The sequence below is a fragment of the Phlebotomus argentipes genome, unplaced genomic scaffold (genome assembly GCF_947086385.1).
Source record: "Phlebotomus argentipes unplaced genomic scaffold, Phlebotomus argentipes genome assembly contig_42, whole genome shotgun sequence".
Lineage (NCBI taxonomy): Eukaryota > Metazoa > Arthropoda > Insecta > Diptera > Psychodidae > Phlebotomus > Phlebotomus argentipes.
The window spans coordinates 513495-529707 of NW_026776171.1; the positions used below are offsets into that span (position 1 = coordinate 513495).

Below are 16213 nucleotides of genomic sequence, written 5' to 3' on the forward strand. Positions count from 1 at the left end.
ATTCAGATGATAAAACATGAAAGCGCATTGAAGAATTCATAAAATAGAAGTTCTTCTCCAGAGACAGCGGAAAATAAATGCAATTCTATAAGTTTAGAATGATTACATCATTTCATGCTTGTCTTTGAGACTTTAACCCTCTATTGTTGGTGCTTTTGTGGCGGGAAAATATCAAATATATCCCAGATTGAACGTGAGAGGGTTAAAGAATCTCATCCAAAGTTCTATAATTTGTATGTTTAACTGGTTTTACTTGTCTTGTTATATCTTGTAATTATTCATTAGCAATTCCTTCATTTTCTTAGTAAAACAAACTATACATTTCCAATTTATTTATTGTCACTTTGTCGTCATTCTCGTGTAATCAATCTCAAACATGACTGGCTGAAATTTCCCTTTTAGCATGCAAAACAAGGGTGAATTAACATGCTTTAAATTTGTACACCTGTGCAGAATTTTCAATACTTGAAACACTTCTAAAGGCATTTTCTCGGATTAATTTGAATAGTTTTATGCCTATAATTGAGTAAATATAGCGACAATCAAAATGTTTCTTAACTGAAATAATATTTTTGAGGTTATGATTGACTTTTAAGTTATTTTCAAGCAATTTCCTGCTTGAAATTTAGTTTTTTGAAAGCATGTACTTAAATCTGCAGTGAAAAGAAGAAATATTCACAACTTAAACACAAATTAGATGATTTTGAGAATTGCTTAATCATCAGAATCTGTTTTAAATCAATCACATAACCTAGAAAAGCAAAAGAATTTGATTTTTCTAAGTAAAATAATTTAGGAAATGCCTCAATTTGTTGCTACAGAAGCTTTTGCAGTGCAAAATTCGACCAATTCCTTTTCCTAACGCTTCGACAGAGTTGTACACCACTTCCTTCTGTAATATCGACCCCTTGATGCCAAAGCCCAATAGTGTTTCTCTCTTCTAAACTAAAGCCCGTTTCTGCTATTGTGCTCGTGTTGGATGCGATGCCGTTAGCACACAAAAGGACTCCAATGAAAGGCACAAATTACATTTTTCATGCATCGTCAGGGCTTTTCCTGCTGCCTTTGGCGGGCGATCGCTCGCCTTCCTCGTGATGTCTTGAGCTGGGAAATCCCGCGTGGCTCATCCGAAGACTCTCCGCGAGCGCGCGATGCGTCGATGCGTTGGAACGGGCGCGGGGGGAGTGGGGCAGAGCCCCCGGCGACGAGTGAGCGAGACGGAGATGGTTGCTGAGGTGCTTGAGTGTGTGAAAAGTCGCTCCCTGACCACTCGAACGGCTCCGCCGTTCAGTCACAACTCGAGAAGCACGAAGTGAACAAGTGCCGCGCGCTCAGTCTCGAAGAAACCTCAAAGTTTTTCTTTTTGGCAGGCCAAGAGAGTGAATTTTTGTGCAGTTCGAAGCCCAGGTGAGAGTTGATTGCTTTTCTGGGTGGGTGAAGCTGGGTGGGAGACGCTCCTCTTGCGGCAGAGACGCAGAGGAGATTCAGTGAATTGTGACGCCCTCGCGCTAGGGCATCTCCATGGGATTTTGCGCGCGCAAACAATCAACAGGTTTGAGAGCGCGCCAATTAAGTGGAATGCATATAATATTTCTGTGCGAAAAATATATTGAGAGACACGAGATCCGAGGTAAGAGATCACGAATTGCTCCGCTCAAGGCTCTCCTCAATGATGTCATCCATTCACTTTTCACAACGCAAACATCCAGTTTGGGTGTGTTTGTTAGATATTTCGCGCCATTGAAGTTGTGCTCAAGATTTGGATGCTGGACAAAAAATGCTGGGCCATTTTTCTCTCTCTCACTCTCACTCTGACAGGTGTGAAATTGGCGGAAAATCCCGCGTCAAATTTTGCCCAAGAAACGAGCGGAAATGAGAAATACATTTCGCAGCATCGATCTTTAATGGCTTCTAGCCTTGATCGCTGATTTTTGGATACCAGATCGCTATCTAGAGTGAGGAATTGAATGGCAAAAAAAACCCCTCAAGATCATGGTCAAATCGGGCGCGATTACTTCGCGTACGCTGAAAATTGTTTTGTCACTTCTTGTGCCACTTCTTGAGATCTCTTTTATTGTCCCCAAAGTCTCTATATTGTGAAATTGGTGCCTGCAAATTTGTATGCAAGACAGAAGTGTTTTCCCAAGCATTTGAATACCTGAAATACTTTTAAAAGTTATAAAGTGATTTATTGCAATAATAATAAAAAACGGTGTTGCTAATGAAATTGCACACGAACGATCATCAACTGATCGCTGGGCAACTGCGATTGTGCAATAACGCAGCAATTACTTTGCGGTTCTCAGAAGTGATCAACTGAAGGCGTATGCAAAAGAAGATCGCGCAGAAATTCTTGCATTATCATCTCAAAGGAGTCTCAAGAGACTCAAGAATCTCACAACATCGCATGAATTGAGCTTGAATTTCTCAAACAGTGTCTTTAAGTTAATGATCTACGAAAGATTTGATGGTGAAACACAAAAGAATTACCAAAAATTTGCAAAGAAAAAAGTCCATTACATGAGTCATAATGACTTTGCCAAGGAAATAAGATCCATTAAAGCTACACTTTTGGACACTTTCGACAGCACTCTTTGACTTTGTGAAAACCACTAAAATTGTCCACAGAGTTGCAATTTAGTTGGTCGTTCTGTTGTCCATAAAGTCAGGAAAAAAGTCATGAAAACTCATGTTATTTGAGATTTTCTCTTGCTTTTTACTCTCTGATTTGCCTCCATCGAAGGTCATCAGTATTCAAAGTCATTTCAATCAATCACGAGAATTGATAGTAAAAATATAACATTATCGGATTTCCCATTACACTCCAATCCAACTCTTTATCGAGCCTTCGTCAGCCACAAGATTGGTGTGTTTAGGAGGGAATTTGCTGTGCATTCCAATGCGAAATGTGGTTTTGATTTGTGTGCCTGAAAATCAACGTGAATTGCTCAACATTCTTTGCTGCTTGTGTGCTTGTGTTGCATGCTCGAAAACGGTTTAATTTGATTTTTGTGCACTTCTTGTCTCTGTGTTGGAGGCTGAGAAGTCAATGCGACACAAATGGGTTTTCATTCGTTCTCACCACAGAAAGAAGTTGAACAAGACTGTGAAGCTGTGAAATGGCCAGTAGATTGGGTTGAATAGAAGAACCTTGCCTTAATGGGCTTTTTTTTAAACACCCAGATTCCAATCAAGACGGGAATTTATTCACTGCGCCACATTTGATATGTCTTCTTGGGTTCTCTTGGCCTCGATGGAATTCCCTTCCTTGGGCAGTCGTTAAAAGCGCGCCTCTCAAGGCTGCGTAATGCCGAAATTGCGTGAGAATCCTTTAACCTGTGCCCCGTGGAATGTTAATTTTGACCCCAAAATCCCGAATCGGCGATCAATGGGTGTATTTTGGCGGCTCGTGAGACTGCTTTACATCGAAAACTGACCTATTTCTCATCGGAGTTTCGCTTTTCGAGCGCCCAAAGCTCTCGTGGACTCTCAGTTTCCATTCTGTGCAGAGGTGATGTCTGGTGTGCGACATGGTCAGCAGCGTGGAATGAACAATCTCCGCTGTGTTTGAGTGTGTTGGATTGTCACAGAAAAGAGCCAAAGACCCCAATTTTGTGGGGGGCTTTCAAGCAATCTTTTGAGGTGTCTTTCGCTCTTGTGACAACAATAAAAAATTATTTTCTGGCTCATCGCGAATTTGTCAGGGCTTGAGGAATGTCGAGGGCCCATTTTTCTTCTTCGTCACATCGTCAATATAAGTCTCTCAGGCCGCTCAGAAGACGTGCCCGTTCGCGGCAACCGGTTTTCCGTGAAGCGTGCAAGTCCATCGCGCTGAAAAAATCACCATAATTATTCAACAAAACACAGCGTCAGCTTTGATCAAGTCCCCACCTCGGAATTGGGCCCGTCGCTGGTGCGTCTGTGGTGGGGAGAAGAGTTAATGGCAGGAAAAAATTATGTCTTGTACAGGTTCACGTTGCATTGCTAATGAAATGTTACTGCCGTTAAACCCAACGTCTCTCTTGCACAGAGTCTTTCTGGGCGCTTTTTTTGCGCGAATTGACGCGCGATTTTGTGATCTACATTCAACAGCAAATGATGGTTTTTTATTCTTCGTGTGTCGGTGAATTGAGAGGATTTTGATTTAATAGCCACTGCTTTCACTGGCAATTAACGCGATTTTTGGGAGAGGCAAAGAGATTTGAGTCAAAAGTGTACAGCTGACTCGCGATGGAAGAGAAGAAAAGCCCAGTTGCATAACATTAAATCTATTGAATCGATGGATTAGAAGAACATAGTGGGAAAAGTTGAATTTTCTGAATTTTCATAAGCAGAGAACGTGAGGTGAATTTATGCATTTTGATGGTTTATGGTGGAAAAAGAAAAAAGTCACACATATTTTAATAGCAAATGCACGAAGATTAACAAGATAACGAAACACAGAAACTCCGTCGCTCATGGACACATTTTGAGCATTCAAGAATTCAAGAACATGTGAAGAAAACTGGAAAAGATGCTTAAAGACATATTAACTTTGCAACGCTAAATGTTGATCATAGTGGTAATGAAAAAAGTGGAGAATGATTAAAATAAATTGCATTTGTGATATTGAGAAAACATTTCTGATAACACATTTACAAGGCATTGGAAGGAATTGGTAAAAAAAATTATTATCAAATGAAATGACACGTGAAAAATGCATGAATAAATTTCTCATTTTGATTTTTTGCATTATTTTTTTTTGCAATAAATCGCAGAGTTTTAATTTTTTAGTAAGGTAATTGTTTGAAACTACCGTAAAAAGTGAGTATTGTTTGCCTCCGATTAAGTTGTTGCTTTTATCATATAAATATTATATTCAACTCATCGAATGATTTCAACAAGCATGTATTTTCCAGTGACTCACTGCAATTTGTGTCGTCACATCACAATTTTCCTATCGTGAAGATAATGAGACAAAACAGAGTCAAGGAAAGAAGTGTTCTCTGGGCGAAATGACACACACAAGGCATCAAGTATAATAATTAATTGTTGGTACAAAATGAGTCATTTGATCTGCCAAAAATCCCATTTTGCCACTAATTGCCACATAAAAGTTGGCGCAATGTGGTTTTTCCTTCATATATTCTCGTCCTGCGGAAAGGAAAGCGCGCGTCACCTGAAAGAGCGCGCTTTTTGTCTGTCTTGCTGTGGAGGTTAAAGGTGAATGTCCTGTGCTCAAGAACATTTCCTCATTATTTCCCATCGAATGACAGAAAATGCGGGAAAACACCGCAACGTAATTGTGCGTTATGTAAATTGACTAATTGGCGTTCTTTCAGCCCAATGATTTTTCACTTTTTTTCACATCTTGCGCGCGTTTAAAATCTCTTCATGCTTTTATTGTTTCATAACAACTTTGATAGTTTATTGAGACTGGACTAATAGTCCATTAAATTTTAAGATATACACACTTTTCCTCTCGCCACTTGTCTTCCTTGTTCACCTGGAAAGTATCAATAAAAGGCACTGAGGCGACTTTCGGTGGTCATTCGCGTGCTTTAGACCGGAAAGCCGGTGAGCTTCTGGTTTCTGACAAATGAGACTGATTGGCGATTTCATGGCTTAGAATCTGAGTGTGGCGCCTTTTTGGGGAATCCAGTGAAAAGCTCTGTGAAAGATTAATGTGTGATTGACTGGGGAAATGATGCAACATAAGTTAAATCTTCTGTCATTTTCCGCCAATTCAATTGAATCACGTGCTCGATAGACCAATAAATTCATGTATCACTGACTCATGACGAAACAATGGGAATCGTCTCAAGTTCTTAATTACCACAAGCAGCTGATATGGTTGAATTTTCAATAGACTATTTGACACTCAAAATCTCAAGACTTTTTCGCTTATCAGGCGCGCGGCGATAAAATGCAATCAACTCTTTTCAATTCTCCCCTGATTTTCCACATCAGATAAAATTATATATGACAGTCACCCAATTTCTTCGATGGATATTTCTGTTTGCAATTCCAAAAGAAGTAATTTCTCTGGGAAATTATTAATGAAATCGATATGTGGAGTTATTTCGAGCGAAAGGAAAATATATTAGACAGAGTCATTGATCTTGCTTCCGTTCACTCTATTGTCGTGTATTTGCTGAAATTCAATACATCTCTTGTGTGCGATTGAAGAAAATTAGCACATTTTCGAAATCCCCTTCGGAATTCAGTCTCGCACACACCTGTTAAATTTATCTGGGGAGAAATTAGCACTCTGCTGAATTGTGGGCATTTCCCCACTCCATTGGACTCTCGAGAAATCCCATCTTGTGTCTCCATGAGTTAATTTACAAATGGGAAATTCACCTGAGTGGGTGCTTTTAGGAGATTTCTTGGTATGTTTCTGTGTATCAAAAGACAATCTCTGGAACCAATTTTCTGGGCTGCATTTTCATCAATCAATAAAGTTACGAAATGTAACTTATTATAATGATTTTGAAAGAGTTTTGGTCTCAGAATTGACAGCAAAAGCTCAAATGTGCTCAAATTAACCATCATTAGATAGTCGAAATCAGAAGCTTCATTATCTTATTTGACCACTAGAAATGTTGAAATCATAATTGATAGCACACAACATCCAATCAAGACAATCTCCATCTCTAAATTGCACTTGAAATTGCACTTTACACGAGAAGTGTTCAGATAAATGTAATTATTTCGTCACTTATCTGTCAATGTGTGGGCTGAAGATCATTTGAGAAATTACCATAACTATTCACAGTGTTTTGCCAAACAATCCAAAACAGTGTAATTAAATCCCTAATAAGTCCGAATCAATGTCACCTACAAACTCGTGGGATTTGGGAAGCGATTTGAGGCTTCCGCGCATGTTAATCGCCATGATATCACTTTTAGTTTTGAGTGCAAAAACGTGCGAAATTCACCATCAATTATCTCATGAAAATTTGAGTGTCAAAGCACACGCTAATTAGCTTCCATCAAGTCACTTTGGGAGTCACCGTGGGGGAGCTTTTAGCCCATTCTGGGTGGGTTTTGTCATGAAAAGCATTGAACATGACGGATGGAGAATCAATCACTGATAACCCATGTAATTGATTGATGATCCTCTTCCGTGGAAATTCACTGCTTTCTCTACGATGTGACAAAGGAGAGAGAGTGAAGGAAAAATTCTTGAGCCGAGCTTTAGTCCCTTCCTTTTGGTGGTCCATTGTTTGCTGGCGCAGTTCAAACACCTTTTCCATGTCACAACACTTGAGTTCACTTTGTTTTCTGCACCAAATCCGCACCAAAAGAGTTTTCCAAGCATTGCGCGCAAAGTATTTTTGATATAATGACATCGAAAGTCATTTAACTGTCTCTCCAAACTTATTGCACAATCCGCCTCAGTCCAGCAATTTGTGGGCAATTTGCATAAAATGCAAGGCACTCACTTTCCAGTGACGACAAAACGTGTGAATACAATTCAATTGTTGAGAATTTTCTCTCTATACATTCTATTTTTCTGCTGGAAACCATTATTCAACTGTTTACCCGCTCGTTTTTTTTATCGTCAACAAATGGGTCCCCAAAAAACACATTTTGACTATATGAGACTTATAGCTGAAAAAACAACACACCGACATGAAGAATGATAATTTTTTTTGGAGGTTCTCTTTGACTATGATTTACTCACCATGATGGAATTACTCCGCAGGAGAGCTTACAATGCCCACAAATTGACGATGCCGAAATGTGTAGATACTTTCGTAATAATTGGCTGTCTTTTGGGCTATTTGTTCGCCCCTTTTTGCCGGTTCTATTCGATTCGAAGGGGAGCTGCAAAAATATTTGTATTGACGATCAGACAGAGAGAGTGAGAAATTCAATATTGAAATAATTCCACGCACATGATGGTATTATTTGGGAGGAATTTCAGAGAGGAAGAATGGCATTAATCAGCAGAAAAATCAAATCAATAAATCACTTTCCTTTTGCTCAGCAAACGCGGTAGCGAAAAATGGTTTGATCTTAATTAAATTGTTCCTCTGCAATCGTCTCAATTTCCATCACGCCAATATCGGGGTCTCACTGACTGGCTAATTTTAGTAACTCCTAATTAGTTCAACTCCCCAAAAGAGGGGGAAAAAGAGAAGCATTTTTGCCCAATCGACTCATCGAAAATCCCCATTGAAATACGATTTGTCTTCAGCGCATTTCTTTTTTTGGTTTTGTTGGTATGAATTTTTGCACATTCTTCTTCCACATTTATTTGTGGCGCAAAAAGGTGTCCGTGAGGCAAATTTCTGGGGCATTGCTTGGCAAAAACATGAACTGATGGTGAAAAAATGTTTTCGCGGTGGAATTTGAATTTTTATCTCGCGCGCCAATGCAAAAAAGTGCGATGAATATAATTTCCTGTGTGACAAAAATGGCATAAATTCCACTTCCTTTTACGTCTGTGTGTGTTTGTCTCTCAAGCAGACGAACAATTGGCGATGTGAGACAATTTCTGGTCAGAATTCCCTATATTGCTGGCACAGTGAATCATCACTGGTGGCGAGAGAGCGAGTTGGAAAAGCCCCTGATGTGCGTGTGAGTCATGCTTGAGGGAGTTGGAAGAGGAAGATGATGATTCTGCAGAAGCAATAAAATTCTCACATGGATTGATGGGTAGAATGTGGTTTGATTTTCACTCACAGCAATTGCTCGGCAAAAACCCTGCCCAATTCAATGGACAATTCCAGTTCCGGCACTTTTCAAGGTTCCACATTCAGAGCCATTGGCAAGCAAAGTTTGGAGTGCAGAGCATTGAAAGTCCAATTGTTGCCCCATAAATACCGAAATGTCTTGCACAGCACTTCATTTTCGGCCACTCGAGTGTGAAATGGTTTTCATTTCAGACACATTATCAAAAGCTCACTCAATATCTATTTAGGAGAGAAAGAAAGAGAGAAAGAGTGAACGGGTTTTACTGTGATGAAAAACTTCCGAAAATATTTCACACGACAAGGTGAATTTCTTCAGCAATTTTCTTCGTTTTCACCGTGAAGATTTACATAAGAAATTTCTCTGTCGTCTTTCTGGGCGAGCTAAAAGTCTGATATTTGACTCACACTCGCCATCATAAGATACTCTCTTTCAATGCTAAGAGTTCAGTCTAGAGTTGAGAGAGCATTGCTGGTGTAGTTTTTAGATGACGATTGGGGAGTTTTTCTTTGATATCAACTCTTGTGTAAAATACACTCAACCTGCGTTTCCAATCAACACCGCAATATTGGCAATAAATCCCTTTTCTATCTACTTATTACTACTCACCACTCACTATTACTTACTCATCTTTATGATAATCTGGCGAAATTTCCTATTCATACATCTCAACTCTGTCGGTTGTAATTGTCTTCCGTTTAAGTAAATTCGTGACCCAGAAGAGGCGAGAACAGAAAAGCTCCGGCGCTGATAAAGCTCCCATCCCCACGGGAAGTGGATCGATTGCCCATGAGAGGGGCGCCGGCCACCCGCATCAATCAAGCCACGCTATATATTCGGTGAACCCACTGACCACAAGCCGGCGTCTGAGGTCATTTATCCACACCGGACTCACAACTGCGCTGTCGCGCGACCTTCTTCGCATAAACACCCAATATTTTGTGGTCCGAGAGCATTAATCTGGGCAGCACTTTTACACATTATCACTTCGGAAAGTTAGCAAATAAATTGACTGTTTTTTGGCATGGTTGAAAATTTATTGAATGGCGAAATCCGCAGTGAGTGGAATTTTTCGATAAAGGTTTTTTGTTTCTATCAATATCCGGAGCTTTTTCCCCGATAAACAGAGAGAGTCTCAATTGTTTTATATTGCCCATTGGCAGCTCATTTCATAGCTCAGCTGCATCATTAATGTTGAAGCATTGTAGATAAATTACCCGATGATGAGGAATAAGTGAATTAATTGCTTCCTAATTTGACCTCATCCACATTGGTTTCAGAGAATTCACAAGAGTTACTCGTGATATGGACATTTCCACCTGTTTTTACTGCATTTCCCGACAGATTTGATTATTATTTTCAAAGTGTTTATATTAAAAGCCACAATTGATAGGTTGAAAAGTCTCAATTTTGAGGTGAATTTCCCTGGGAAAAGCACTCAATTTTTATTTAATTAAATATTCAATATTTCCCGAGTGGACAATTATTTATTTATGTCATAAGAGAGAGGATTAACTGGGAATTGTATCGACCGTTTTGTCACTTTTCCCCGTGCGAAGCGTTCAAATTTATCATCATTTAATTTTGTGGACACATTGAATAAATTATTAAGGCAAGAGGGATAAAATACAATCGGCTATTGCTTAATTAATTATCACACGTTTCACATTCGTCTCACAAACACGCGGGAAAGTTATTCGGTCATCTCTTCAAATGTGCACGAAATTCACTCAATTCTTCACACAATTCTTGCTGCAAGTGTTAATAACTCGGGGGTGGAACAGCATATTGTAGCATATTGTGTGAATCTTTTATGCGTACCGCCTCATGAATAAATTCGGTGAACATGGCACATATTGTGTTCATTTAGTGCATTCACGTCGGGCGGACAGAGCCTTTTTCACCCCGCACAGTGATGCCCATCGGGGTGGATTAGGCCGGAGGGGTGAAGTTTCGGTGTTAATGTGACGAAGGCGGAGTTTATGAGCGTCTTGCGGCGCAATATCGATTATTTTGCGACTGGCGAAGATATCATAAAGATGATAAATTCCACCCTCTTTAGGGGATTTTTTGCACTGTGCAAAATCTCTGGTTCTGTGGTTATTTTACTAAACCCTCAATTGATCCTTTTGCATGTGGAATTTTAGATGGTTTTCCACGGACAATTGATCGATTCCTTGCCACTCTTGTCAGGATCCTGAGCGCATTCTGAGGCGCCGAACTGTGGTGGTTTCCACCTCAAATCCCATCCGAATTGAAAGCCCTCTCGGGAGATATGATGCATAGGAAGCTGAAGTGTGACGTTGAGCTGAAAAAGTCTCTGTGGCATTCCTCAGGATGCAAGGGGTTCATTCATATGTGAAAGGCAGAGAATTTGAGCTGGAACGACGTGCGAGCTGTCGTGTGGAATGCATTACTATTTATGAGCATTTCAATGGTGCTCTCATGTTCAAATTTCTGGGGGGGAAGAGACACTTAAAGTGGTCGTTTGAGCGATTTTATATGTTAAGCCAAATTTGATTTCTTGCCTTCTTTCCACCCCCCTCAAATCCACTCCAAAGGACCCCCACCATATGATGAAAGCCCATGAAAGCTTTTGCATATTCTCCAGAAGTTCTGACTGCAACTCAATTTCCAGTGCATTCATGATCTCTCGAGTGTGGCTCAATCATCATGAGCACAAATCTTCTCCCCTTGAGTGGGATATTAAATGATGGTGCGGGTAATTAATATACCCTTCTGTGCGGGTTAATTTATTGTGCAATGAGGAGGTTGGACGCTTTGATGACAGGTGCAAATATGCATGCTGCAAAGCCCTATCAATTCCACTCAGAGAGAAGGGTGTTAATTGGGCCAGAGGTGGTTGTATTGAAAATTCAATGGCCATGTGACGCCGACAAATACTGCAATTCGTCATTTTGCTTATGATATTCTTGCAGAGAGAGAGAGAGTGAGGCGTGAGGCGTCAACATGCTATCATTCGCCCTCCTGTCAACCGTCCTGCTGGTCATTCTGCATCTCAGCCAGCCGCTGCCCAATGGAGCGCCTGAGAGTGTCTGCTTCACCCTGATGCCCTTCCACGGGGGCGGAATTCCACCCCAGAACGATGTGTCTCCCTTTGACATCCAGACGACAGCATCGACGGTGGGCCAGGGACAGACGCTTCTGGTGGAGATCGAGGGTCTCACGTCGGAGCTGAAGTTCGGCGGCTTCATGTTGCAGGCGAGAAGCGTCACGCCGCCCTATGCCGTTGTGGGAAGATTCAACCCCACCAGCGATGGTCTGGTGAAGCTCATCAATTGCAATGGTCAGGACAATACAATCACGCACGTGTCACCCAGTGGGAAGTCCCGAATTTCAGTCGAATGGGAAGCTCCCCAGGATTATCTTGGACCGGTAGTGTTCAAGTGAGTATTTCAGCTTCAGTCTCAAACTCAAGCGGATTCTCTAATTCTTGGGTTTTCTCTGCAGTGCGACTGTTGCTCAGGATTACGCTCACTTCTGGGTGGGCATTGAATCTGAGCCTGTGCAAGTGGTTCCTCGCGGAGCAGCGCCTCCGACTGGAGGAATCTCCACCACCCGCCGTCCATTCTCATCCACCCGGCCAGTGTACGAGCCCGCGCCTGTGCAGTCCAAGATCCTCAGCACTGACACGATCTACGACGGCTGTGGGACGACCAAGAGTTGCTTCGGCTTCCCGGACAATTGCCTCAGTGCCAGACAATGTCAGGTCATCACGACAGTCACGGCGAGAGGAGAGAGATTCTACTTTGAGCTCAAATCCGGACACAGTAAGAAGATTAAGAGAATCACCAAAACTTGAGATGTTAAGTGCTCTTTATTTCCAGTGAATCCCGCCTACGTCGCAGTTGGTTTGTCCACGGACAATCGCATGATGGACGATTCGATTATCGAGTGCATCCCTCAGGGAGGAGTGGTGAATGTTTATGCCTCCTGGACCACGGCGAGGCCCTACAGTGCCATCAGACAGCCCGGAAATCACCTGCGCCTCCTGAACTCCTCCTTCAGCGACGGCGTGATTTACTGCAACGTCGAGCGCGATGCCAAGAGCACGGTGATGGGAAAGCAGTTCGATCTGCTCAACAACGAGTACTACCTCCTGCTCTGCTCGGGATCTAACATCCGTGACAACTCAATCGCCTTCCACGACATCATGTTCAGACCGACCAGCAGATCGGCGCGTCTCACGGATCCCACGAACTTTGAGGCGGCGTCTGTGCTTCTCTATCGTCTTCACGGAGCTTTCATGTTGGTCGCATGGATTGGCACAGCCTCTGCCGGCATTCTGATCGCCAGATATTTCAAGCAGACCTGGGTGGGCAGCCAAATGTGTGGCAAGGATCAATGGTTTGCGGTGAGTGATCTTGATCTTGATTCACGGTCAAAAAGTGAGTGAATTACATTAGTTCAGCGGATTCATTGTCGGATAATTAATGTACTTAACATTTATGTTTGTCGATTCACATGGAATCACACAATTTCCGCAAGAGTTTCTCACTCTTTTTCTGCCTGCAGAAAAATACCGGGTGCATCAATTATGAGATATATTTCGGGGCTCTTGTCTTGGACTTTAAGTCTTTCTTGTGTTGCATTTCAATTAGTTCTGTCATCACCGGATGTCGCGATTTGCTTGCAACACTGCAAACTTTCTGGACGCTCTGTGTTTTGTAATTAAGTCTTTTGAGCGAAATCTGATGCTCAGCAAATACACCACAGTGCACCCGGTAGAAAGACATCCACACTGCAGAGTACAAAGGCAAATATTTGGTCACCGGGGAAATTATACGGCCAAGCTATAAAAGAAGTGTTTACTCAACATCGTATTTAAGCTTCGCGGTGTTCAACGACTTTTCCTCCGCAGTGGCATCGCGTTCTGATGGTGAGCACGTGGACACTGACAATGGCGGGCTTCATTATCATCTTCGTGCAAGTGCAGGGCTGGTCGCAGGCTCAGAATCCGCACGCCATCCTCGGTCTCGTCACCACCATCATATGCTTCCTCCAGCCGATCGGGGCATTCTTCCGGCCGCATCCGGGCAGCTCCAATCGACCCTACTTCAACTGGGGCCACTGGTTCGGCGGCAACGCTGCCCACATTCTGGCCAGTGAGTATCTCTCTTCGCGACGGTCGTAAAAGCCAAAGAAGAGCGTGTGTCTGATGTTGTAACACATTTTATTTGCAGTCGTTGCCATCTTCTTTGCCGTAAAACTACCACGAGCGGAACTTCCTGAGTGGATGGATTGGATTTTGGTGGCATTTGTTGCATTCCACGTGTTCATGCATTTCGTATTCTCGGTGAGTTCGTTTGAAATTCTGTCCATTTTCTCGCAAAACTTTGTTGCATTTCGCCCCACATGCCCGTGTATATGGTGGGGGATGTTGCTTTTTGCCATGCCAAGGAATTTGCAATGGGGGTTGAATTTATGGTCTGCATCTGGGTTTGCATGTTATAACTCTTCCCCAAAACACTCAACAACTCCATCATGCCATCGAGCTGTATGGAATCACGATGAAATATTCACCATAAACACACTTTCTGCCACACTACAGACTTTCTCAAAATCTTGTCAGCTTTTTATCTCATGACGCTCTCGCAATCTGTAATATGATTTTCCATATATAGACAGAAAATTTGTATGCAAAACATTATATGGAAATGTATAATGAGAATTCTTTTGGGGGGCGAGTGGAAAAGTGCATTGTGAAGCCTTAAAACATGCACTTCCACTCGTTGAGCGAACACAATTTCTTGGGCTTTTCATTGGAGTGTAAGAAATTATGTGGATTTTACTCTAGACAGAAACAACAACTGTACAATTTCATTCTCGAAATAATTGTACACGCCGCAGAAAATGTAAATAGACTTCTCTGTACTTTGAGGTGGTTTGCTCCTGAATGCCTTGATGACCTGAATGAAGTCCTCCTCTCTCGTGTGTGTGTGTGTGCGAATACAGAGTTGCCAGTTGTCAGATGGGAGAGCTTTTATTGTTGAAGAGTCCTCAACTGACCAACTCTGGGTGTTGCGCAAGGCATTGGAATTTGCATGCAGAATGCGATGTGAATGAGAAGAGTAACCCCAAATTTTCCCTCGTGCGAATGAATGTGTGTATGTGGAAAAAAATGCGGAAAGGGAGCATAACAGAAGGTCTTCATTTTCTCATACTAACCCACAATGATGCTTGCAAGAGCTTCACACAAAATGCCCGAGTATTTAGATCTTTTTGTGGGCACAGATTGCCGGCTGTGCCAGTGACAGGAGCAGCGGCCAGAGGATTACTGCCTTCCCCATGACCGACATGACGCCATCCAGAAGCTCAATGGGATCGGAGAGAAAGCAAGATGCTCCGGTAAGTGCACAATCTCTTAACTTAAAAGGTCTGTGACTACAATGCGTGATTCTCTCGCTCTGTTTTCAGTACTCACGGCTCAGGAAGATCTTGCTGGGATTCTACCTCACGATCATCACACTCTTCACCATCGCTCTGGTGGTTATCTCCGTGCTGGCGCCCATTGAGACGGCCGTGAGTGAGATCACAACCAAAATCAGCAACTAGAGTGTGTCGCCCTGTGTGAATTTCGCCCCCTTCCAGCAGTATTCCATCTTGAAGATCATCACAAAGCGCGCGATGCATTTAACCTAAGAGAGTGTGTGACACTCATTGAGGCCATAACGCACAATTTTCTTTCAAATGCATCCTCGAAATCTATGTCCTTTCGCAACGATTTTACTTTTGAGATCACAAATTTCCACTAAATGATCACAAATTGTGTGTTTTTCCATTCTTTTTGTATATCTTATTTTTTCATGTCAAAATGTCTATTAGTATTATTCTTGATAAATTTAGGTGAAGATTAAAAAAAATGAGAGGTTTTAATTTTAATGAGACTACAAAAAGAAAAACATGCAGGAATTGCAATTCACGATTGCCTTGCGCCAGATAATACGAGTCTGTACATAATTCATACTTTTAGTAACTTGTTAAGTTGTTTTTTTTTTGTAATGTAAAAAGATTGTGTAATTTTTATTAATTTTATATACAATAAACCATATAACATATATAGCTTTAGTGGAATGTGAGTTACAACGGGGAGGAAAGTGTCTTGATTCTGTGGATCAATAAATTGACAAATGACTGAAAGTTTCCGTGATGAAGGAGAGTTGAGAGCTCTGAGGTCAGTAGCATCTTGTGCATGTCTCACACAATTTTGCCCGATGGCACAGCAATAATTTGGCAATTTGAGGGTCGTTCATCATAATTTCTCTATGGTTTATTGTGTGTTTCCTTGTGTTTCTTTTAATTATAACATGTTGCCTCATAAAACACCAATAATCTCCTTGATCCTCCCCAAATAAATCTCACCCTCAGTCACTGTGTGTGTGTGTGTGTGAATAAATTTGCGAAAATTTGTCACTTTGAGCCATTGAGACATTGAAGAAGCATTAATGAATCCTACCGGAAAATCCACTTTCGCCAAACTTTCCCTCCACGCACTCCAAGTGCGGAGTTT

At 41.7% G+C, this 16213-nt stretch overlaps 1 protein-coding gene across 2 annotated transcripts; it reads left to right on the forward strand.

The window, feature by feature from the left end:
• Nucleotides 1-1295: 1295 nt before the first annotated feature.
• On the forward strand, nucleotides 1296-15763 carry LOC132257221 (putative ferric-chelate reductase 1 homolog). Of its 2 annotated transcripts, none has more exons than XM_059754052.1 (8): nucleotides 1296-1407; nucleotides 11622-12089; nucleotides 12154-12473; nucleotides 12531-13057; nucleotides 13565-13808; nucleotides 13887-13999; nucleotides 14920-15051; nucleotides 15121-15763. In XM_059754052.1, exons 2-8 carry the CDS (start codon nucleotides 11653-11655, stop codon nucleotides 15256-15258), a joined length of 1911 nt encoding a protein of 636 aa, XP_059610035.1. In that variant the 5' UTR covers nucleotides 1296-1407; nucleotides 11622-11652; the 3' UTR covers nucleotides 15259-15763. The 2 variants fall into 2 exon arrangements, with proteins under 2 accessions (XP_059610035.1, XP_059610036.1); XM_059754053.1 differs by having other exon boundaries at nucleotides 14938-15051.
• Nucleotides 15764-16213: the final 450 nt, after the last annotated feature.